Raw genomic sequence first — 21,014 nt, forward strand, 5'->3', positions numbered from 1 at the left:
CTCCATCCCTGGAGGTGCTTGAGGCCAGGTTGGATGGGCCTTGGAGCCCCTGACCCAGTGGGAGGTGTCCCTGCCCATGCCAGGGGGGTTGGAACTGGATGATCTTTAAGGTCCTTTCCAACCCAAACTATTCTATGAACATATCCAGCCTGGCCTGATCCCTCAGCACAGCCTCCCTGCCCTCCAGCAGATCCACTCTCTCCCCCTACTTCTGTGTCACCCACAAACTGAGGGAGCTCAGTCCCCTTGTACCGCCTGGCTCTTCCCCTGCCTGTTTTCCACAGACGGCGAAGGCAAACCCAGGGCAGCCACTTCCCCTCTTCCACCCAAAACCAAGCGTTCAAAGTGATCTGTTTTAAAAAATATGTCTTTAATCACTGCGCTGAGGAGAACGAGGGGAAGCAGGGGCGGTGGGAGAACCAGGGGCCGTGGGGCGAGGCGGGGGCGGTGGTGTCGGCCCCCTCCCCTCAGTCTGTGGACTCCAGCACAGACTCGCTGAGCGCCAGGTCCCAGTAGTGCTCAGCTCCGTGCTTCTTAAAGTGCTCCCGTGCCATGTTCTCTGTGGGGCACTGCTTAAATTTCATTTCACCGAAGCTGCGGTCCTTCGCTGTGCCCTGGGGAGGAGAGAAAGGGACCCTTTCCTACCCACCTCCAAAGGAAATTAATGTCTGGAAATTAATGGAAGTTAATGACTCACCTCCCAAACCAGAGAGCATTTGTTTGTTTTCTTAACAGACTCCTCATCGGACTCATCCTCATCTGAAACGAAACCAACCAATAAAACTGATTTAAGCGGCGAAGGCAGAGGAGTTGTGAGAGCTGCTCCGCCACCCCTCTGCACCCAGACCCACTCTCACCCTCTCCCTTCGTGTTCGATGTTTGCTCGTCCCACTTTATTCGATGAAGCATAAGACGTTTGAATTTCTTCTGTGCTTTTGGACCTGGGAAGAACCAAGACAGCGTTCACAAAAATTCCTTTAACCTCCCATTTTTAGAGGGTTTTGAAGAGCGGGAGAAACCAAAGGACACCAACAAACACTTCCCAGTGCACCAGGTATGGTGAATAAAGTACCAAGGCCAATCGAGCACTGACAACCCAGAGCTTTTCCTGCATCCTCGGGCTCAGCACGTGGCTCTTGGCCACCTTTGGATTTCCTGGTGCCAAACAGGCTCTTCAACAGTTCGCTAAATTCTTAGAAGTTGTGCAAAGTGTGAGGAACAGCGTCAAACCGGGAGCCAATGCTCTCCTCGCTCTACACACCCGCTCAGAAAGCATCAAGGATTCAAATCAAAGTGCTTTGCCTTTCCACAGTGAGCACGCTGGGCTTTCTGACTGATTACAGTGCTAACCTCATTACAGCCGTAATTAAGGGAGTCTCAAAGAGCCTCCTCGCTTCCTTGCCCTCCGGTAACCCTCAGTCAACAATTTTCAGGGTGTTTTTCGCCAGGGGCAAGCTGTTCAATGCTGTGCGGTGACCAAAACCGGCAAGTCCTCACCTCCTTCTACCACGACGACGTTGACGTCTTTGTGTAAAACCACCACGCCTGTTAGGTAGAGCTGGCCAGCATTCGCCTCGATTTTGAATTTTTTGGCTGGATTGCTCAAGTTTCTGACCCTAATGGAAAAATAAAAAGGAAGGGAAAACCAGAACTGTTATCCCGAGCCAGAAAAGCTGTTTTCTCCACCTCAACTGCACCCGGCATCTCCTCCTCCAGCTCCGCAGGAGCTTTACCCACACCTGGAAGTGACATGCGTTTATTCTGGGGCTCAGAGAGGCTCGGCTCGGCCCGTCCCTTCCCATTCTCATTTCATTGAGGTCTTGGAAGCTCCCTGATTTCTGAACATAAATGCACCAGGTCAGGTCTGAGAGCAGGGAGACGGCTTTGCTCATCAAAAACATTCAATCGTGTTTTTTGTGCTCAGCTTTAACAGGGTGAGTTAAGGACAGAGGTAACGGACATAGAATTATGGAATGGTTTGGGTTGGAAGGGGCCTCAAAGCCCATCCAGTCCCACCCCTGCCATGGGCAGGGACACCTCCCACTGGATCAGGGGCTCCGAGCCCCATCCAACCTGGCCTGGAACCCCTCCAGGGATGGGGCAGCCACCACTGCTCTGAACAACCTGACCCAGGACCTCCCCACCCTCACAGCAAAACATTTCTCCCTAAGATCTCATCTCAATCTCCTCTCTTGCAGCTCAAAACCATTCCCCTCGCCCTGTCCCTGTACTCCCTAATCCAGAGCCCCTCCCCAGCTTTCCTGGAGCCCCTTTCAGCACTGGAAGTTGCTCTGAAGTCTCCCCACAGCCTTCTCTTCTCCAGGCTGAACAATTCCAACTCTCTCAGCCTGTCCTCAAGGTGCTCCAGCCCTTGGATCATCTCCGTGGCCTCATCCTGACTCACTCCAACAGCTCCAGGCCTTTTGGGACAGTGTAATTGCTACCAGATGAGATCCTTCAACACTTGATGGAAACCTGAGGAGCCGTTCAAGGCTGTTGCTCTCTGCCAGCACCTTCCGACAGGGCATTTGCCAGGTGTCTTTAGGAAGAGGCACAGCACTCACCTGTACACAGCTATGTGAACACCCTGTGAAACATCTTCTTTCAGCTTTTTGATCTTCTTTGCTTTTCGCTGTTCTGCCGTGAGCTTTCTCGCAGCGTTCGCTTCTTCATGAGCTCTGGATGCAAAGAGAGATGCAACAATAAGCAAAAAGCAGCCTACAGTGCATCCGCGATGGCATCAGAACAGATCCTTCTCTTCCTCAGCACAGAAGATGTTCATTCCTTGGATCCCAAAGCAGCTGCAACTCCTGCCCAGATTTCTGCCTGAATTAAAGGCATGTGGGCATTTTAAAACAGCCACCAGTTCAATTAATTCTCATTGATTAGTAATAACAGCAGTGGTGATCATCATCGTGGTGTGGAACCTGTTAAGGCAGAGCACGAGGCCACTGCAGAGGTATGAACTGATCAGCAAGACCCTCCGGCCTTGAGGGGGTCATTCCAGGCTGCTAAAAGGGCTAGAAAATCGCACCGCTTCGGCCTTGCCGAATCACTTCAAGGGTTTCACTCTCTACAAATGCAGCGCAAGCACTAACTCTGACTAGAAATGACCAAAAAGAAAGGTACGACGTGCCACCTACTTCTGCCTCTTCGCCATCTGCGCTCGAACGTGAGCTTCGACTTTCGTGGGATCTTGAACAGCTTCTGTCCCCAGCACTCGCATCAGGTTTGAAATTCGTACTGCAAAGGAAATGGTGAGGAGCTGTGAGGGGCTTCCGTCAGACACCGCTTTGCCGTAACGGAAAAGCATGGCAGCACCAGGCACACTGGCAGGCTCAAAACCTGACTGGATGGGCAGGTTATCAAACTCAGGGATACGTGGATCCACGCGATCCCGTAGAGGCCTGCAGCATTCCCAGCCTCATTCCTGCTGGTGTGACGGCTGCAGGCCCGCATCAGCCCGGAGCTAGGCTTGCAGCCCACCTGCCACAGCAGTCATTTACCTTTGGGCTCTGGTGGTGGCATCAGGCCCAGCCTGACTTTCTCCTGCAGCTCTTTCTGGGCTTCCCTCCGAGTCTGTCGCCGTAGTTTCTTCTGCTCTTTCTTAGTTAAATAAACCCCCAGGGTCACAGGTGTATCACTGTCCACTGGGAAGAGAAACGAGGCAAGGTAAACAACAGAAAGCTTTGGAAGAAGCAGGAGAAAACATGGCCTGCAAGGTTATGCCTGCACCTCGCTCTGTTACACCTATGTGCTGTCAGCAAACCTGACCCTGCAGACTGTTTGCACTGAACACGGAACTGGAAAAACGGGGTTTGGACCAGCTTTTTTTTTTTTACAGAAAATTAAAATGCTCTGTGGTTATTTTATGTCCTTTTTCTCAGGGCAAGGAGGTCAAACCACCCTGGCTGAGATGAGGAGCATGTGTCTGCGTGGCGAGAGCAGTCAGCGCAGAGCAGGCCACTGACGGGCAAGCAAGCAACTGGCAGCAGCCACGGGCTTTATAGGTTTCTAAACTCAGGGCAGACTCCCTCAATGAGTCAATGAGTTGAGGTTGTTCAGCCTGGAGGAGAGAAGGCTGCGCGGAGACCTTAGAGCAGCTTTTAGTCCTGAAAGGGACTCCAGGAGAGCTGGGGAGGGGCTCTGATCCCGTGGGATGTGTCCCTGCCTGTGGTTGGAACTGGATGGGCTTTAGGGTCCCTTCCAACCCAAACCATTCCATGAGTCTATGATCTCTCTTCCACTTTTCCAACTTATCTTCACATGATTTCTTCTCCCCACAGGGACAGGAGATGCTGGGCTGCAAGTGGGAACTTGCAGGGCTTCAGCCAACCACGCGCCAGCTCCTCAGAGCATTTTTGTCTCCAGTTTACAGCAACATCGACCAAAACCAGGGCCGTACCTGGTGGGTTGAGCTGTGCTGGGTGCTCCACGAGGTTTGTGATTCCGAAGTACTCATCTTTCTTTGAAGACGTTCCACCTTTTCTAGAAAGGAGAGAGCGGGGTGTCATCACAAACCTCCCAGCCTGAATCCCTGCATTTCCTTAAACACAACCCATGGATAAAACCCTCTAACACTTCCCTCAGGAAGCACAGATCAGAGCTAGATGGACTGTAGGAGACACAGCAACGTGGTGTCAATCCCCAGGGAAACACCCACCCGCATTTCACGGTTAGGAGGAAGGCTTCCCACACCTCAACAAGACTCATATGAACGCTTACGCTTGGAATAAAACGAACCACGCCACCAATTTTGGGTCAAAAAGTCCCTCTAATTCCATTGGAGTCACCTTCTGGGTTGCTGGAGGAACACTGCCTCCAAAACGGAGATGGCATACGCTCCTACTACCAGCCCCAAGAGAGATTTGGGAGCAAATCTAGTGCCCCTGGACCTGAGATGAGGGAGGTGGAATTCCATAGCTCTGCCAGGCAGATCCTGGCACTCAACAGACCCTGTTACCCATGAGAAGCTCCCAACTTCCTTCCTGCAGCAGAACAATCAAAACCAAGCAAAGAAATACTTACAAGTCCGTGTTGTTGGGGATGATGTAGGAATCCCACCACTCGATCTCCGGGATCTCCCCTTCCTTCAGCTCCTTCTTTGGGGTAATAAGCGCCAACTTGGTGGAAGTGTGAATCCCAGTCTTCCTGGCAGCCTGCGAGATCTCTGCCTGCAGCTTTTCTAGTTGAGCCTGAAAACACGGAGAGGAAAACGCCAAATAAAGGTCATTCTGAAGAAGCACAGCCCTCAGGAAAAGCCCAGCACCTAGGCACCTCAGGATTTATTTATGTTGTAAACCAATCCAAAGCAGCCTGTGGAAGAAACCACACTGCACATGGCATCAGAAGCTCACAAACCTGACAAAAATCTGGTCTCATTACTGAATGAGACTCATTCCAGGAGTTTGGAATGATCCCAAACGAATGCCTCTGTCCTTAGGCATCGTATCCCTGGACTTTTCTGTCTAATGGAGCTCTTCTGTCCCAAAATCTGGTCTTATTACTGAGGAACGGAACAATCCCAAAGGAATGTCTCCCTAGGCATCGTATCCCATGACTTTTCTCTCTAGTGGAGCTTTTCTCTCCCCTTCTCCCCAAGAACTTGAGCATTTTAGAATCATGGAATGGGTTGGAAGGGACCTCAAAGCCCATCCAGTTCCACCCCTTGGAACACATTCTATGGGATCAGGGGCTCCAAGCCCCATCCAACTTGGCCTCAAACACTTCCAGGGATGGGGCAGCCACCACTGCTCTGAGCAACCTGGGCCAGGGCCTCCCCACCCTCGAAATAACAAAATTCTTCCTTATTTTATCAACATTCCTTCAAATCTCCCCCCCGGGGTGATCTCTGCTGTGGGAAGAAGACTTGGCCAGAAAACAACCCATTCTCTTTGGAAATTTTCAATCTTTTGCTAAAAAAAACCCAACAGATCTTGTGTTTCCCCGAGTGAAGTTGGCTGTAAGGAAACATTTTCCACACACGCATTCTAATTTGGGTGCCCGCCTTTCTGCCGTCGACAGAAAAGTTCCACCTGACCTTCCTGAAAAGCTTTGCTTCCTCAGAGCCAACATGGCTCCCTTTGCATCCCGGGAGAGGAGAGTCATCTCCCATCCCGAACCGAACCCTCACTTCCGTGCTGTCAGGTAGCATGGCAAGACCTCAAATACCTTCGTTCGCAACCTCTGGGCAATTTTCTCAAATTTGCCTTTTTCATGGAACTTAAAGGTGCGTTTCTGACGCTGGGCTGGGGTTATGGAGACCCGGGGGTCAAAGTAAGTGTTCGACTCCATATCTTCCGAGGGCTTTTCTTTAAGCTGCTGTTTGAACTGCTCTCTCTTCACAGCTCTGATGTTTGCTTTTAGGGTTGGCATGCGGTGAGTCAACTCAATCTCTTTACCAGTCGCATCAACAGTTCGGCCTTGCTCATCCAAGATCAGTGGCGTAGGCTTTGTCTGATCCTTCAGCTCCACTTTCCTGGGGGCAAGACAAGATAACGGGGCATTAAAATGCGAGTACAGAGGAAACATAAGCTTTATTTCCATGGTAAGCAACAAACTGACCCAGGACTTATTTAGGGGCTGAGGTTATTCAGCCTGTAGAAGAGAAGGCTCTGGGGAGACCTTAGAGCAGCTGAAAGGGGCTCCAGGAGAGCTGGGGAGGGGCTCTGGGATCAGGGAGTGGATAAGCAGGAACGGTTTTGAGCTGAAAGAGGGGAGATTGAGATGAGATCTTGGGGAGAAATGCTTTGCTGTGAGGGTGGGGAGGCCCTGGCCCAGGTTGCCCAGAGCAGTGGTGGCTGCTCCATCCCTGGAGGGGTTCAAGGCCAGGTTGGATGGGGCTTGGAGCCCCTGAGCCAGTGGAATGTGTTCCAGGAGGTGGAACTGGATGGGCTTTGAGGTCCCTTCGAACCCAAGCTAGCCAATGATTCTCCTCGTAACGTCACATCTCAGAAATGACTCAAACCCCAAGCGCAGAAGTTGGGAAACTCTCACTCTAGGAAGGAGTAACCTCCATTTCTCCTCTTTAACATTACATTTGTTCCTTCAGCAGCCTCTAAAGCTGCTGTCAGGGAACCCGAATTGGCTTTTTCCATCCCCTCCGCTGGCAGCCCAGCGTTACACTACCAGGACGGCACCGCAAGTGGTAGGTACTCACGGCGGCGCGATGCCCATGGCATGGAGGTTGGCCAGCCCCACCATGTTGGCGTTGCCGATGAGCCCTGGTTTCAGGGCCAGCTGAGCCTGGATCCGGGCCTGCAGCTCCGCAGCTTTCCTGGCCTTCTCGATGGCGTCATTCATGAATGTTGCTGCCTGGGAAGGCTGGATCGTGTTGCCGATGGGGAGACGTTCCGATTGGGATGAAGAAGAAATTTTTGGCTGTCGAGAGATAAAGGAGGTTTGTTACGTGCCTGTTCCAGCCAAGATGTCCTAATGGGAACAGGGAGCATGGGATTTGCCCTCTGCGCCTGGTGGGTACCTGCGGTGTTGGAGGACTGATGAAACTCAGCTGCTTTTTTCTCTCTTCAATCTGCCGTGTGGCCGCCTCCATCATCTGTTTGATCTGTGGGAAGAACATCGGACGGTGAATTTTCCAGAGGGCGAGAAGGGGCCCTTGGTGCCCTTTTACAGCTGCAAACGCACACGAGTCAGCTCAGAGCGAACAGAATCGTCTCAAACCGCTCTCATCAATGACCTCCAGCTGCCGGGAAGGAACCGAACAGCATAAGCACTCTCTGCTAAGCCCATATACTCCCGCTTAGGCGAAGAGGACATTCACATTATCATTAGCTTAATGCACGAGCAGCAGTGAAGGGAACACAGGCAACAATTGCAGCAAACGAAGTTGCAAGAACAGCGACTTGCCATTTGCTTCCTCGGCTCGTGATAGGAATTAAGGCAAAGTAAACACTAAAATCCACTGGGATCCAGAAGCCTGAGCATGGCCAAGCTTCGTTCTGGGGCAGAGCTCGCATCCCACAGCCCAGTCAGACTGACCTGGAGCTTGGTGAGCATCCCAGGGCTCTCCGACGGCGGGCCTGGAATGACCTCCGGCTCATCCTCAACCTCCTCAAATCGTGGAATGCGCCGCTTCTTGACGCCAGAAGATTCCTTGGATACCTCAGAGTCATCACCAAACACATCCTAACCGAAAAGGAGAGAAGGAGGAGAAGTTAAAACCAAAGAATTCCTCTTCCAGACAGTGTTTCAAGATGAGAAACCACCACGCGGATCAGATCCAGCACTGTCCGGTCAGAGCTGCGGTGCAGGGCTTCCAGGGTGGAATGCACGGGCTGATCTACTGGGAATCCCGTGGTCGCCCACCAGAGGGGCATTAGTGACGATTGATGCAAGAGCTCAAAGGAGAGCAGACTTCACAGGGAAAAGGACTTCACAGGCTTTTTCACAGGCCTGTGGAAAAGCCACCACCATTCTCTCAGCAGTGAAAGCTTTTAGGGCACTGAGGAGATTTAAGGTCTTGCTCTGCTACCTGGAGGGATGGAAAAAGCCTGCCCATGAGCGGGCCTGACTGGGATAAAACGGTTTCCATGTCTTCTGCCAACTTCAGAGGGTTTGCTGAAGGGTTCTAGCATATCCTCCCAAAAAGGAGGATGCAGCCCCAGAGCTGGTGCAGGTCAGGACACCTGCGGCATCCTCTCACACTTCGAGCCAGCCAACTCCAGCTCAGGGCCAAAGATGCTGTGCTCCAACTGAACCACTCCTGAGAACCATAGAATTGCTTGGTTGGATGACCTTTGAGATCATCAAGTCCAACCGCTACAAAACCATATTCCTGAGCACATCATCTGCCCATCTTTAAACCCCTCCAGGGATGAGGACTCAACCACCTCCCTGGGCAGCCTCTGCCAGTGCCCGAGAACCCTTTTGGTGAAGAAATTTTTCCTGATGTCTAATCTGAATGAACCACGGCACAACTTGAGATCAGCACCTCGCTACGACATCCTTTCAGGCAGTTGTAGACACTGATGAGGTGCCCTCAGCCTCCTTTTCTCCAGGCTGAACAGCCTCAGGGCCCTCTGCTACTCCTAAGACTTGTTTCTCCAGCCCCTTCCTCAGCTCTCTTGCCTTTCTCTGGATGCTCTCCAGCCCCTCAATGTCCTCGAGGAGCGCGTCTTGGACACCGTTCCGGCACATCCCAGCTCGGGAAAGCGCAGCCAGGGATTTCAGCTACTCAGTGCCCGGTGTGTGTGTGGTAAACTGGATTTGTCCATGCAACCGTGTTATTGTAATGTGTGTGTGGAGGTGTTATTTGAAAAGAAAATATACACACCGGTTGTAAGCGTTAGTTGCAATCCCTTCTTCACTATAACGGTTCATATCCTACAAGGACACTTCCTCATCCAGACACAGGTACTTCTTGGAAAACCTACAAGTTCAAGAGAAAGGACTTGCCCATAGTATAAAGTGTGTAAACCATTACGTTTTAGTTCCTGAAACTTCCCAAGCAATGACCTACCCCACGTGAATTAACCAGGAGAGAGAGGGCAGGCCAGACAGCACGCTGAGGACAGCAAACGCCATCAGTTCTGGATAAATCCACTGCTCAGGGCTAAAGGATCTCAGCCTATGAGTACAAATTAAGCTCTATAACCTCCACTGCGGTGGGGGGGAAGCCAGTCTGTAAGCGTGACCGTGATCTGACATCTCGCCAGGCCATCTTGTGTTACAGCAGGGTGAAAAGAGATCCAGATCTTGATGGAGCCCCTCCAAGAAAGGCAATTCCAGAGAGAGAGGGTGAGATTTGGCAGGCAGGATGCCCGTCCCCACACCAGGAGCCAAGAGAAGAGGGTAAGTCTGCTCTGCTGTTTCCCAGCCCTGTGCTGGGGTTAGCTGGGAACCCTCAGCGCTCATGTGAGACGCCCCAGCGGACGCTCTGCTGGAGACAAATTCCCTGCTCCACACCCAGCTGCAGCCCTGCTCCGCTCTGTCAGCACGAAAGGAATAGGATGCCGCTCCCTCCCCATCCTGCAGTGCTCCGGTTCTGACCAGGAGGAAGAGAAGAAGATGAGACAGCCCAAAGGCGGGCACAGTCCAAATGCAACTTGCAAGGAAAGGTGAGATCCACACGTGTCAGCTGTGCCATGGGGCTGCAAAGTCACCCTGCGATCCTGACACCCCAGAACTCCCCATAGGGATGGGAATGAGGACATCCCTATCTCTCTGCCACCTCCCCAAGAGATACAAAGGAAAAGGGGTGAAGGGAGCAGTTCACATCCACCAATCCAGCTGAAACCTCGCTTTCCAATGGCAGGGTGGCAGCTCAGCACAGCATGAGGCTGCCCAACACCCAAATTAAAGTGGAACTGCAGCACAGAAACACTGGAAGCAACCCAATCCATTGGCAGTTGTCCCTGCCCATGGCAGGGGGTTTGAACTGCTTTGAGGTCCCTTCCAATCCAAGCCATTCTATGCTGATTCCAGAAAAGACGCTTAGAGCGCCATGAAAGCTACAGGAGAACGAAGTCTTTTAAGCTCTTGCTGCTCTTGGGTACTGGGACACCCGGAGCCAAACCTGAGTCACCAAATCAGATCACACAGCAGCTCCGCAGGGCAGGAGCTGATCGAACACACGGTTTGTTATCTGGTGACTGCACCCAGATCCAGACCAGACCCAGTTAATTCCTCGTCTGGACAGCAGGAGAACAAGTTCCCAAGGGAAAACTGAGAATGAAGACAGTCGCTTCCTAACACGGCTGAAATCTAAATCCCGAACCAGATCATTTGCGCTCACCAAGGTTAAGCGCTGCCTGAAACTGTCACAGCAAAACAGATTGCTACAACCTTCAAAAGGGGAAGGAGACAGACTCAGCACGGAGAGAACCCCCTTCGGCACACAAGTGAGTGGAAAACCGCAATTCCAGATTGCAAGTGAAGTCTTCAAGAAAAGAAAGTGGGTGAAAACAGGTCTGAGTGCGTGAGACTTCCACCATTCCAGAGGAGCATTAGGCAGGAGAAACAGCAAAGAGCTGTTAAAACCTTGCTGTCAACAACCTGCTGCTATGACAGAGCTCTCCAATATCACCTTTAGTGGATTCCAAATGGAAAAAGAGAATGCAAACCCACCAGATCACCCACCACAGAGCCTCACTCACTTCCCGATAGGAAAAGCCACCAGCAGAGCAAAACGCTCACATGTCTGGGCAAGGAAGAGCAATGGGAGCACATATCCCAGGCTCCCAGTGAAAACCCAGCACTGCCAACACAGCAGTTAAGAGCATGAAGCAAAACAGAGAGCCGGAGCTCCGTGGAGTGAATCTGCCACACGCTTAGCCGAAAGAAATCAGAAAGTTGAGACTCTGTCACCGGGAGAGTCTGGCTCTGCCTCCTCCGGAGAGAACCGAAAGGTAAAGGCTCACACACTTCATCATGGAGAAAGGTCTTTTCTCTTGAACTTTAAGCATTACGGGAAGTACCTCTGGAAGAGGAAAGTGTGGCAGAGCTCCGGCGCTGCCTGCACGGCCACCAAACCACAGGGAAAAAAGCAATCAATAATCGATAATCACCTTCAGCTCTCGCTTCCGGTTCCGATCGCTGTTGGATTTGGAATGCCTGGAACTTCGGCCTTCCTCAACCGCCTCAAAGAGCTTGTCCACAAATCGCAGGGTAGAATCGTCCAGGAAGGGCTTGAGGTGGTCTGGAAAAGAGCAAGAGTTGTGTCAGTTCAGAATTGCCTCTGTGGGATGAGGCAGGAAAATCCACACGGCAAAGCCGTAAAACACTTAAAGGTGAATTCAATCCTACGAAGAATCTATGGCCTCCAGTATCTGCGGATCCTGCTGTCAGGAGCTTTAAATTCTGAAGGATTAAAGAAGTTCAGGCCTTGAGGAGAAAAAAAAAAATCAGGGCTCTAATGTTTAAAAGCAAAGAAAGCCACAGGTTCAATTAGGATTTTCAAGAAAAAAAGAGACCTTAAATTCATTTTTCCTCCCAGGAGCAGAGGGAGAGCGTTTATATCGGATCCGAGGCTATTTCAGAGGCTCTGTGAGGCCCGTTTGCTCCACCCGGCTCTGCCACAGGGTCTGCCCGGCACCCGCAGGACATACCGGCAGCTTTCTTCTTGTCCATGCCCTTCCCGACACAGTTGAGTGCCGCGGTGACGACAGTGGGCTCTGAAAAGCCCAGCACTCGCTTCACTGTCTTCTCGATCCATGGCTTCAGCTCATCCAATTCCCTTTTGGAGAGCGACATCTTTGCCAGGCCTGAAGCAAATGATCCTGCGAAGGGGGCATGCGAGAAAACCACAGATCAGTGAAAGGAAGCATCAGATGATCCTCACTTCCGTGCCCAACTTTCCTCCTCCCTGAGGAAGCTCAAGAGCGGAGGAAGCGGAGGAAGCTCAACTCTCAGAGATGAGTTTTGCTGCCTGATTTTCAAAACACAAGCTGAAATTAGAGGAGCCACGTGGACCTGAGCAGCGAGGAGCCTGACCAGAGGCACTGCAAAGGAAAATCCATCTGGAAGGTGCTCACCATGTGTCCCACCAGCCTTCCCTGATGGACAACAGACACCCGGCGAGCACCTTCAGGCCTCAGCTCCACTCTGAACCCCTCAGTTCTTTTCCTGCCAGCCCAGTCCCTTAAAGCCCCACAGGCTCAGCAGTTCCAACGCGGTGGGCACAAGCTCAACGCAAGCCAAATGGATACGGAAACACCTCCCGCACCCGCTCACTCTTAATCTGTCTCTTTCCCGTTTTACAGGCTCTCTCAAACACGCTTCACTGAGACGTTAAAGCTCAGCACGTGCCTGGCTGCCTCCACGCTCGCTGCTTAAATACTGTGGCTGCCCGCTGGCAAAGCAGAAATTCCAGCTTTTCCAAGGTGGAGATTTCTCACCGTTAAGCGCTAGCGGCCTGCCTGCCATCAGGCACAGCCTCGGATGCAAGAACATTTAATTACATGCCTAATCTGATTTAGAATCCAAGTCTCCTTTATCTGGAAACAGGAGAAAATCTTCTTAAGGAAACATGTTTGACCTCAGTGTTTCTTCCTCATGCAAAATGGCCTGTGGAGTGGGTTAATGAGGGTCTAATTAAACAGAAAATTGATCAAGTACGGTTCTTGCTACCAAAACAGAGAACTGGGAGTCAGCTCTAACGAAGCACTTCTCCGTTTAGGGTTGGGGAGCAGCCCAGAGAAGTAAATTCACAGGCTCAGAGCAGCAACACAGGGTCAGAAGCCCAACAGTTCCCATGGCCTCACACATCCACAGCAGCTTTCCCAAAGATAATTAAATAGAAGGTCCAAAAGAGCACAATTACGGGATTTCACCTGCAACCTCTGACTCGGCACCTTCGAGGGGGCTGGCAGGGACGCCGCTGGGGAAGTCACACCCAAGAGAGGTTTTGAATCCACCGATTCAGGCCCCGACTGTCCTCGCGACGTCGCTTCCCGAGATGACAAGAGGCTGAGCCCGTGGTTGCTGGCCAAATGGCTTCCTTCGAGGGGGCAAAAAGAGACAGGGTCAGAGGGGCTGCGGACAGATCGCCGCAACAGGACTGCACGGAGGGATCTGGTGCCCCTCCGCTCTGTTCAGCCGCCCCATTCCCAACATCCCCACCTCACTCTCACCCAATGCCCCTCTTTCCCTCAGCAGCTGTCAAACTGGTGCCCTCTAACTTCCCCACCGCCTCCCACTCCCCGCTGCCCCATTTCCCACACCCACAGCCTTCCCAGTGCCCCTCTCTCACCGGTGCCCCGTTTCCCTCACTCATTGCGTCCCCGGTGCCCCATCTCCCCAGTGCCCCCCTCCCCCAGAAGCACCCCCTTTCCCTTTACCAACGTGGGGCCCCCTGCAGGCCCTAAACTCCCTTTTCCTTTCAGCCCCCACCCCCCATTCATCCCCAGCCTTCTCAGTGACCCCTTTCCTCGGTGGCCCCCCACCTTGGCTCCCCACTCCTCAGCTGCTCCCCACTGCCCCCCTCCCCCGGGAGCACCCCCCTTCCCCACCCTGGCCCCCCCCGCAGGCCTCGAGGTCCCCCCCTTCACCCTTCAGCCTCCCTGCTGCCTCCACTCACGCACCATCTCCCTGCTGTCCCCCTCTCCCTTCAGCCCCTCCCTCCCCAGTGTTCCCCCCTCCCTCGAATGCTGCCCCCCCAGGCGATATCCCCACTCTCCAGCCCCTCCCTCCCTGCTGCTCCCCTCGACCCCCCTCGGTGACCCCACTCCCCAGTGTCCTCCCCTCCCTGTTGTCCACCCCCGCCGGTGTTCCCGCTCCCCAGTGCCCCTCCCTTCCTTCCCTGTCCCCCTCTCCCAGGAGCACCCTCCTTCCCCCCACCCCCTCTCCGTTCAGCCCCCTCTCCCGCTGCTGCCCTCCTCAGACTCCCCGCTACCGCATTCTCTCTGTTCCCAAACCCCCGCTTCTCCCCTCCATCACCCACCGCCTACCCCGCTGTCTCCCTCCCCCTTCAGACCCCATCCCCGCTGCCTCCCCTCTCTGCCGTCTCCCCGGTGCCCCCCCCCCCCTCCCCACCGGGCCTGTCCCCTTCGCAGGCCCCGAGGTCCCCTCAGCCTTCAGCCCCTCCCCTCCATGAACACCCCCTCTCCCCTCACCGGGGCGGGGCGCGGCGCCCCTGCAGGCCCCGGGGCCCGGTAGCAGCGGCGGCGGCCCTGACGGTGACGGCGCGTCGGGGCGGAAACGGAAACGGCGCGCGCGGAGCCTGCACCTCCCCCAGCAACTTCGCGCGAGGGATGCCGGGAAGGAGGCGGACGGAGCAGGGAGCGGAGCTCCTAGTGCGGGATGCGCGGAGGGGGCGTGGCTTAGGGTGCAATGCGCTCTTGGTCCCACCCACATCACGTGACTGACGACCCCACCCCCATCCCCGCGTTTCCCGCGCAGCGGCTCCGCCTCCTCAGCGCTAATTAACGTGATTAATGACAGACGAGAGGGTACAGCGCGATTGGGAGCAGCTTCAAAGGAGCCGGGAACGTGTGCCTGGATCCCAGAAACCGCCGTGGGACCAGCAGGAAGAGATGGATCCTGCCCCTCTACTCTGGGAGGCCCACCTGGAGCCTGTGTCCAGCTCTGGAGTCATCAGCACACGGAGCTGTTGGAGCGAGGCCAGAGGAGGCCATGGAGATGATCCAAGGGCTGAGAGCACCTCATGTATGAGGCCAGGCTGGGAGAGTTGGGGTTGTTCAGCCTGGAGAAGGCTGTGGGGAGACCTTAGAGCAGCTTCCAGTGCTGAAAGGGGCTCCAGGAGAACTGTGGAGGGGCTCTGGATCAGGGAGTGCAGGGAGAGGATAAGCAGGAACGGTTTTGAGCTGCAAGAGGGGAGATTGAGATGAGATCTTGGGAAGAAATGTTTTGCTGTGAGGGTGGGGAGGCCGTGGAACAAGTTGCCCAGAGCCGTGGTGGCTGCCCGATCCCTGGAGGGGTTCAAGGCCAGGTTGGATGAGGCTTGGAGCCCCTGATCCAGTGGAATAGGTTCCAGGGGGTGGAACTGGATGGGCTTTGAGGCCCCTTCAACCCAAACCATTCCATGGTTCTATAACATCACTGGGAGAGAAAGAGCATCTAGCACTGGTGATGTGATCAATTACTGAAGCTGATTGATTATTTTGGGGAACGCTGGCTCTGGATCGTTCCAGACAGCCGGGCAAGCACAGCACCGCTCCGGTTGGATTTCCAGCCCTGCAGGCAGAGCAGAGCACTCCTCACTCCGACAAACTCCAATCTGCCATGTAAGCGCCTTTAGGACAAAGGTTGTAAAGAACAGTTTCTTGTGCCGAATCTGTTATGTTTGTTGCTGTAAAAGCTTGTCCTGACACAGCAGCTGAGGCTCCGTGACACATGTGTCCAGTGGGATGTGTCCCGGCCCATGGCAGGAGGTGGGACTAGGCTTTGAGGTCCCTTCTGACCCAAACCATTCCACGATTCCATGACAGCACAATTAGGCATTAATTAACAGGCCGATCATTTATTGCAGGGCCACGGCAGGTCCCTAGCAGCCCAGCCAGGGGTCTGCGCGGGTGGTCCGTGACAGGAAGGCGATTTTCCGGCCCATCTCGGCATTATAGACCCGTCGGCACGCCTCATATGCCAAGCGCTGCCGCCGCCGGCACGGCTTCTCATAGTAACGGCGCCGCCGCACCTCATCCACCAGCCCGTCCTGCGTCAGGATCCTGCATGGGGAGAGAGAGCGTTGGACCCAAGAGGTGGGGAGAGACCGGTTCCACCCCCAGCCCCTCCTCTGCAGTGAGCCCCCAAAGGGCCAAAATCCAGGCGATTTGGGTAAAATCAGGCCTCACTGCTGTGTTTTTAACTTTCCTGCCTCGCACTCGGAGCTGGAGCGATTCCAATGATATTTAATCCCAGAAAAGGCACAACAGGCGATGTTTGGGAAGAAGAAATGACTTTCCGCTGCCTGCAGACGCCAGGCACAAATCAGTGCATGCCAGGAGCAGATGCAGCGGGGACACAGCAAGGACATGGGGATGCCGCGCTTCCCGGGGATCCCTCGGCCACCCCAGCTTGCTTTCCTCATCAGCCGAGCCCTGTGGGAGGCTGAGGATAACGAGGAGGGGAACAAGCACGCTCAGAGCTTCGTTAGGCCAGGAAAAATGAAGGTGGGTGTAACAGGGCCATGGGATTCCCTCTTCCTCCTCCAACCCTAGGAGGAGCCAGCAGAGCCCCCACCCCTCCAGAGCCCTGCCCTGCCCCCCTCCTTGACTTTGTACTGATTTGTGTCTTAATGAATTGTTAATGTCATTAAATCCATGTCTGAGGAGGCACCAGGATCCATGACCTCGCAGGAAAAGCTTCCGGCAGCGCCTGCACTTCAGGAGTTTTGAGCTGAGGGAAAAGGTCTAAAAATGCATTTTCTAAACATTTTCATGGTGCAAGGAGCAGCCGGAGTGGTTGGGGACCCCGGCCACTAATTATACCTGTTCAATTAGTGCATCCCAAAGCACTAATTAAACCTCTGGAGTCCCAGCATGGCTGGGTCCCTGCCTGGTTATTGGCGCTGGGCTGAGTTCTAAATCCGAGGGGACCCCAAACTCCCCTGAGCCCCTCAACCCCCCCGGTGCCCGACCTGCTGAGCGCCCCGTAGGCTGCATCCACGTTGCCGCTCTGGACCATGACGGTGCGGCCCACAAACCGGAGATGGTTTGCCATGGCAGCACCACTGTGGGATGGGAGGAGTGAGACAGGGCAACACGAAGACCCCCAAATACCCCAGGAACGCGGTGGGACCCCTTAACTCTCTCCCATCCCACAATGGAACCCACAAATTCCCCCGGGAACACGGTGGGACCTCCCTCAACTGCCTCCCACCCTTCACATGAATTCACATTCCTAGGAATGTGGTGAGAGCCCTTAATCCCCTCCCACCCCTCACTGCAATGCAGTAGGACCCCCAAATCCCCCTAGGAATGTGGTGGGACCCTCCCCAAACCCTTCCCACCCCTACTGGAAGGCAGTGGGACCCCCGAATCCCCTTTGGAACGTGGTGGGAACCTCCCCAACTCCCTCCCACCCCCACTAGGACGCAGTAGGACCCCTCCCGGAGCCTCCCAGGACCCTCCACTCCACAGAACATTATAGGACAACCCCCCCCCCCCCGACCCCCAACCTCCAGGGGCCCCCAGCCCCCGCCGGGAAGCCTTCCATCCCCTGGGAAAGTGGTGGAACATCCCTTCGAGACCCCCAACCGCCGCCAGAACCCCTCCCTCCCCTCCCGGGACCCCTCAACCCCCGCGGGAACACCTTCGACCCAGAACATGGGGGGATCCTCCTCAGAACCCCCACTCCCTTGGCACCCCAACACCCCGGGAACGCGGCAGGACTCCAAGCCCGCTCCCGGCGCCCCCAAACTCTCCTACCCACTCACGGAGGAGCCGGCAGGGCGCCCAACCCGGTACCGGTGCGATCGCGGCGAGACCCGCGAACGCCCCGGGTCGGAGGGCGCTATCCCCGGCGACCGGAACCGGAAACCGCTGCGGCGGGGGGGGCGGGACTTGTGGGTCACGTGAGGCTTGTGAAGGGGAGGAGCACGTCGGGAGCGGAGTCACGTGGCTGGTAGATGAGCGAGAGTATGGGGTCGGGGCTTAACGTGGTGTGGGCGTGGCTGTTTTGGAAAGGGGCGTGGCTTCCTGACACGCAATCGAGGTCACGTGGCTAGGACCTGTCTCAGGGGCGTGGCTGGGGAATCCGAGTGTGGGCGGGGTTTAAGGGGGTTGGGATGGGGGGGGGGGACAGCACTCGGGGGTCCCAGCGCTCCACGCATGGGCTGCAGCGATCCCCAGGGCCTCTCCCACCCCCCCTGGGCCTCTCCTTCCCCTCGAGGACCCCCCAAATCCCGGATACAGCCCCCCAATCCCTAGGGACGCCCTCCCCCCCGATACAGCCCCCGTCTCCCTCTGCGACCCCCCCAAGAGAAAGGACACAGCACTGGGTGGCCCCGTTTATTGCTCCCAGCAGGGCCGAGGTGTGGGGCAGCCCCACATGGGGAAAGGGGGGGCGTAAACGGGGGAGAGGGGAGGGAAGAACACACTTCCCCCCCTTCCCCATCACCCCCCCCATAACGCCAGGGGGGGGGGGGGGGGGAAGGCACCAGGGCAGCGGGGGGACCAGCCCCCCGCGATGCACCGCGACCCCCCCAGTCCGTCCCCGGGCAAAGGCACGCGCCCCCCCACGGGGTTTGGGGGTCCCTGGGGGGGGGGGCACAGGGGGGGTCCCCCGCTCACAGTCCATAATTATTAAAAAAAACATCAAAAAAAGGCAAAACTCAAGAAAACCAGGAGCCCCCCCCCAGCCCCCTCAGCTGGGGTCATGGATCCGGCAGCTGGGGGGTCCCGGTTTGGGGGGGTTGGTGCTCGGGGGTGGAACGGGGGGGCTCCCCGGGCAGGCGGCGGCATCGAGGAGCTCCGGGGGGGCCGGCAGGGGGGCGTCGGCGAAGCAGGACGGCGGCATTTTCGGGGGGGTCCGGATCTTGTGGGGCGACGTGGGGGAACCAGAGCCTGAGCATCGCCTCCACCTGCAGCAGCGTCCCCAGGTAGCGAGCGCTGGGGGGGCAGAGAGTGGCTGTCAAAGCGGGGGGCACCCCATTGCGGGGGGTCTCTGTGGTGTGCCTCCTCCTTCCCCCCCCCTTCCCCCCGGGAGATTTGGGGGTCACTCACCCCATCTGGGGCTTCTGCAGGACCCCAATGATGCGCTGGATGCGATCCATGGCCACGCTCTGCTGGAAGCTGCTCAGCCCTGCAGAACCCCAAAACCCCATGAATCCTCCTTGGAATGGCGGGGCTGGAAGGGGGGGAAGGGGTGCAAGGAGGAGGCACCCACCTCTGTCGTATCGCCCCCGTTTCAGCCCCTCCAGCAGCTCCGCCAGCGGCCGGACGAAGCCCCGCAGCTCCCAACACTGCGAGGAAGATGAGGAGGATGGGGGGTGGGCATGCAGGGAGAGCATCAGTGCCCCCCCCTCCCGTCTTCATTTGGAGTGGGGGAAACTGAGGCAGAGCCAGGCGCACGCAATGTTTCGGGAGGCCAAACGCTGCCTCCCCCCCTCAATTTAGAGGTGCCCCACAGTTTTTCTGACAAAAACTCACTTTTTGGGCAAAGAGGCGATCGCTGTCACTCGGGGGGGTGTCACGGCCATCCCCCCTCCGGGGCCGCTTTCCTGCGTGGGGTGATAATCTGGGGGAGTCTCCATCTGCGCCCCCCGGTCGTTTGCGGCTCCGTTCAGGTTTGGGGGGTCCTGGGGGGGGGCTGCGCGTCTCGCTGTCTGAAGGGCCCCCTGGGCTGGAGGTGGGGGAGCCACAGGAGCAGGAGCGGGGGGGGGGCTCCATGGGGGGCGACCCCGCTCGGCTGAGGCTGGGGGGGGCGGGGGGGGAAAGAGAGGAAATTGGGGAAAAATAGGAATAGAAACAATTATCGCGTTCCCCCGGGGGTGTCCGCATCCCTCGCCCCCAACTTGGAGATGCAGGAACCCACCCAGCACTGGGACACCCCCCCCCCCCCAACAAGGACTAAGACCCCCCCTGCCCTGGTCTGGGGACCCCCAAACTTGCCCCAGGGCTCCCCAGCACCACGATCCCCCCCGAAACAGGCCAGGACCACCCCCCCCCCCCCCCGCTCAAGACAGGGACCTCCTATCGCCTGTAGGGTGGATGGGGACCCCCCCACGTGGTGCTGGGACCCCACAAATGGTCCCAGTGCCCCCCAGCACCACGATTCCCCCCCCCCCAGCATTGGGACCCCCAGAACCAGGACCCCCAACAGGCCCCGGTACCGGGACACCCCCCCTCCCCACCAAGGCTGGGGACCCCCCCCCGTTCAGCCTCGGAATCCCCCAGTCCCGAGAACCGCCCCCCAGGACCGGGACCCCCGTTCCCACCTGCCCCCGCCTGCAGCCGCGGCGCTGCCGGTGTCGCTCCCCGGTGCCGGTGACTCCGTCCCGGTGTCTTGATCCCAGCGCCGGTCTCGCTGTCCCGGTCTCAGCCGGTCCCGGTGTCCCGGTCCCTGTCTGCCGGTCCCGGTCTCGCCGTTCCTGTACTGGTTTCTCTCCCGGTGTCAATGCCCCGCTCCCGGTCCTGCTCTTCTGATCCGTTACTCCGGTTCCGGTCCCTCTCTCCGGTGCCGGTTTCGCTGTCCCGGTCTCTCCCGGTCACGGCCTCGCTGTTCCGGTCCCGGTCTCTCTCCCCGGTCCTGGTCTCTCCCCAGTCTCTCCCCGGTCCCAGTCTCTCTCGTTCTCTCTCCGGTGTCGCTGTCCCGGTCTCTCCCCGGTGCCGGTCTCGCTATCCCGGTCTCTCCCCGGTCTCTCCCGCTCTGCCCCACGCGGACACGTGCCTGCCCGCACGTGCCTCGCCCCGGGCCCCGCCCCTCGCGCTCCCATTGGCGAGCACTGCCCGGCGAGGGGGCGTGGTCTCTCGCGTTATCCCCGCCCCTCGCTCCCCATTGGCCCGCGCGGGACACGCCCCACGTTGATTGGCCGGGAGGGCGGAGCCGAGGCCACGCCCCCATGTGGAGACACGGGGCGCGCGGGGCCCGCCCCCGCC

The 21,014-nt window shown here is 56.6% G+C and overlaps 3 protein-coding genes across 5 annotated transcripts; all 3 read right to left on the bottom strand.

Moving 5' to 3' along the window:
- Positions 1 to 344: 344 nt before the first annotated feature.
- Positions 345 to 14,708, bottom strand: PRPF3 (pre-mRNA processing factor 3). Of its 3 annotated transcripts, XM_054051166.1 has the most exons (18): positions 14,571 to 14,708; positions 13,290 to 13,456; positions 12,922 to 13,023; positions 12,066 to 12,236; positions 11,526 to 11,656; positions 7,999 to 8,145; positions 7,481 to 7,564; positions 7,160 to 7,380; positions 6,172 to 6,478; positions 5,029 to 5,195; positions 4,406 to 4,488; positions 3,507 to 3,650; positions 3,144 to 3,243; positions 2,565 to 2,678; positions 1,498 to 1,616; positions 858 to 941; positions 698 to 759; positions 345 to 614 (listed from the first exon to the last, which is right to left on the bottom strand). In XM_054051166.1, the coding sequence occupies exons 4-18, from the start codon at positions 12,208 to 12,210 to the stop codon at positions 468 to 470; spliced, it is 2,055 nt and encodes a 684-aa protein (XP_053907141.1). In that variant the 5' UTR covers positions 12,211 to 12,236; positions 12,922 to 13,023; positions 13,290 to 13,456; positions 14,571 to 14,708; the 3' UTR covers positions 345 to 467. The 3 variants fall into 3 exon arrangements, with proteins under 3 accessions (XP_053907141.1, XP_053907140.1, XP_053907142.1); XM_054051165.1 differs by lacking the exon at positions 12,922 to 13,023 and having other exon boundaries at positions 346 to 614; XM_054051167.1 differs by lacking the exons at positions 12,066 to 12,236; positions 12,922 to 13,023; positions 13,290 to 13,456; positions 14,571 to 14,708 and adding an exon at positions 9,293 to 9,388 and having other exon boundaries at positions 346 to 614; positions 11,526 to 11,657.
- A 1,213-nt stretch (positions 14,709 to 15,921) lies between these two features.
- MRPS21 (mitochondrial ribosomal protein S21) lies at positions 15,922 to 17,989 on the bottom strand. Its single transcript, XM_054051174.1, has 3 exons — positions 17,848 to 17,989; positions 17,054 to 17,146; positions 15,922 to 16,142 (listed from the first exon to the last, which is right to left on the bottom strand). The coding sequence occupies exons 2-3, from the start codon at positions 17,134 to 17,136 to the stop codon at positions 15,962 to 15,964; spliced, it is 264 nt and encodes an 87-aa protein (XP_053907149.1). The 5' UTR covers positions 17,137 to 17,146; positions 17,848 to 17,989; the 3' UTR covers positions 15,922 to 15,961.
- A 691-nt stretch (positions 17,990 to 18,680) lies between these two features.
- On the bottom strand, positions 18,681 to 20,878 carry CIART (circadian associated repressor of transcription). The gene is made up of 5 exons (XM_054051173.1): positions 20,354 to 20,878; positions 19,566 to 19,830; positions 19,303 to 19,378; positions 19,140 to 19,218; positions 18,681 to 19,025 (listed from the first exon to the last, which is right to left on the bottom strand). Exons 2-5 carry the CDS (start codon positions 19,803 to 19,805, stop codon positions 18,791 to 18,793), a joined length of 630 nt encoding a protein of 209 aa, XP_053907148.1. The 5' UTR covers positions 19,806 to 19,830; positions 20,354 to 20,878; the 3' UTR covers positions 18,681 to 18,790.
- Between the last annotated feature and the right edge of the window lie 136 nt (positions 20,879 to 21,014).

The sequence above is a fragment of the Cuculus canorus genome, chromosome 28, assembly GCF_017976375.1.
Source record: "Cuculus canorus isolate bCucCan1 chromosome 28, bCucCan1.pri, whole genome shotgun sequence".
Taxonomy (NCBI): domain Eukaryota; kingdom Metazoa; phylum Chordata; class Aves; order Cuculiformes; family Cuculidae; genus Cuculus; species Cuculus canorus.

What these genes read in the sequence shown, in the direction of transcription:
- MRPS21 (XM_054051174.1), bottom strand. Translation starts at nt 17,136, where the DNA reads ATGGCAAACCATCTCCGGTTTGTGGGCCGCACCGTCATGGTCCAGAGC. An exon ending in GCCTACGGGGCGCTCAGCAG is followed by an intron (nt 16,143 to 17,053) that starts GTCGGGCACCGG and finishes CTCCCCATGCAG; the next exon opens with GATCCTGACGCAGGACGGGC.
- PRPF3 (XM_054051166.1), bottom strand. Translation starts at nt 12,210, where the DNA reads ATGTCGCTCTCCAAAAGGGAATTGGATGAGCTGAAGCCATGGATCGAG. An exon ending in CCCAGAGGTTGCGAACGAAG is followed by an intron (nt 5,196 to 6,171) that starts GTATTTGAGGTC and finishes CCGTGTTTTCAG; the next exon opens with GCTCAACTAGAAAAGCTGCA. An exon ending in AGCACAGCTCAACCCACCAG is followed by an intron (nt 3,651 to 4,405) that starts GTACGGCCCTGG and finishes TTCTCTTCCCAG; the next exon opens with TGGACAGTGATACACCTGTG.
- CIART (XM_054051173.1), bottom strand. Translation starts at nt 19,805, where the DNA reads ATGGAGCCCCCCCCCCGCTCCTGCTCCTGTGGCTCCCCCACCTCCAGC. An exon ending in ACGGGGGCGATACGACAGAG is followed by an intron (nt 19,219 to 19,302) that starts GTGGGTGCCTCC and finishes GGGGTTCTGCAG; the next exon opens with GGCTGAGCAGCTTCCAGCAG. An exon ending in CTGCAGAAGCCCCAGATGGG is followed by an intron (nt 19,026 to 19,139) that starts GTGAGTGACCCC and finishes CTGCCCCCCCAG; the next exon opens with CGCTCGCTACCTGGGGACGC.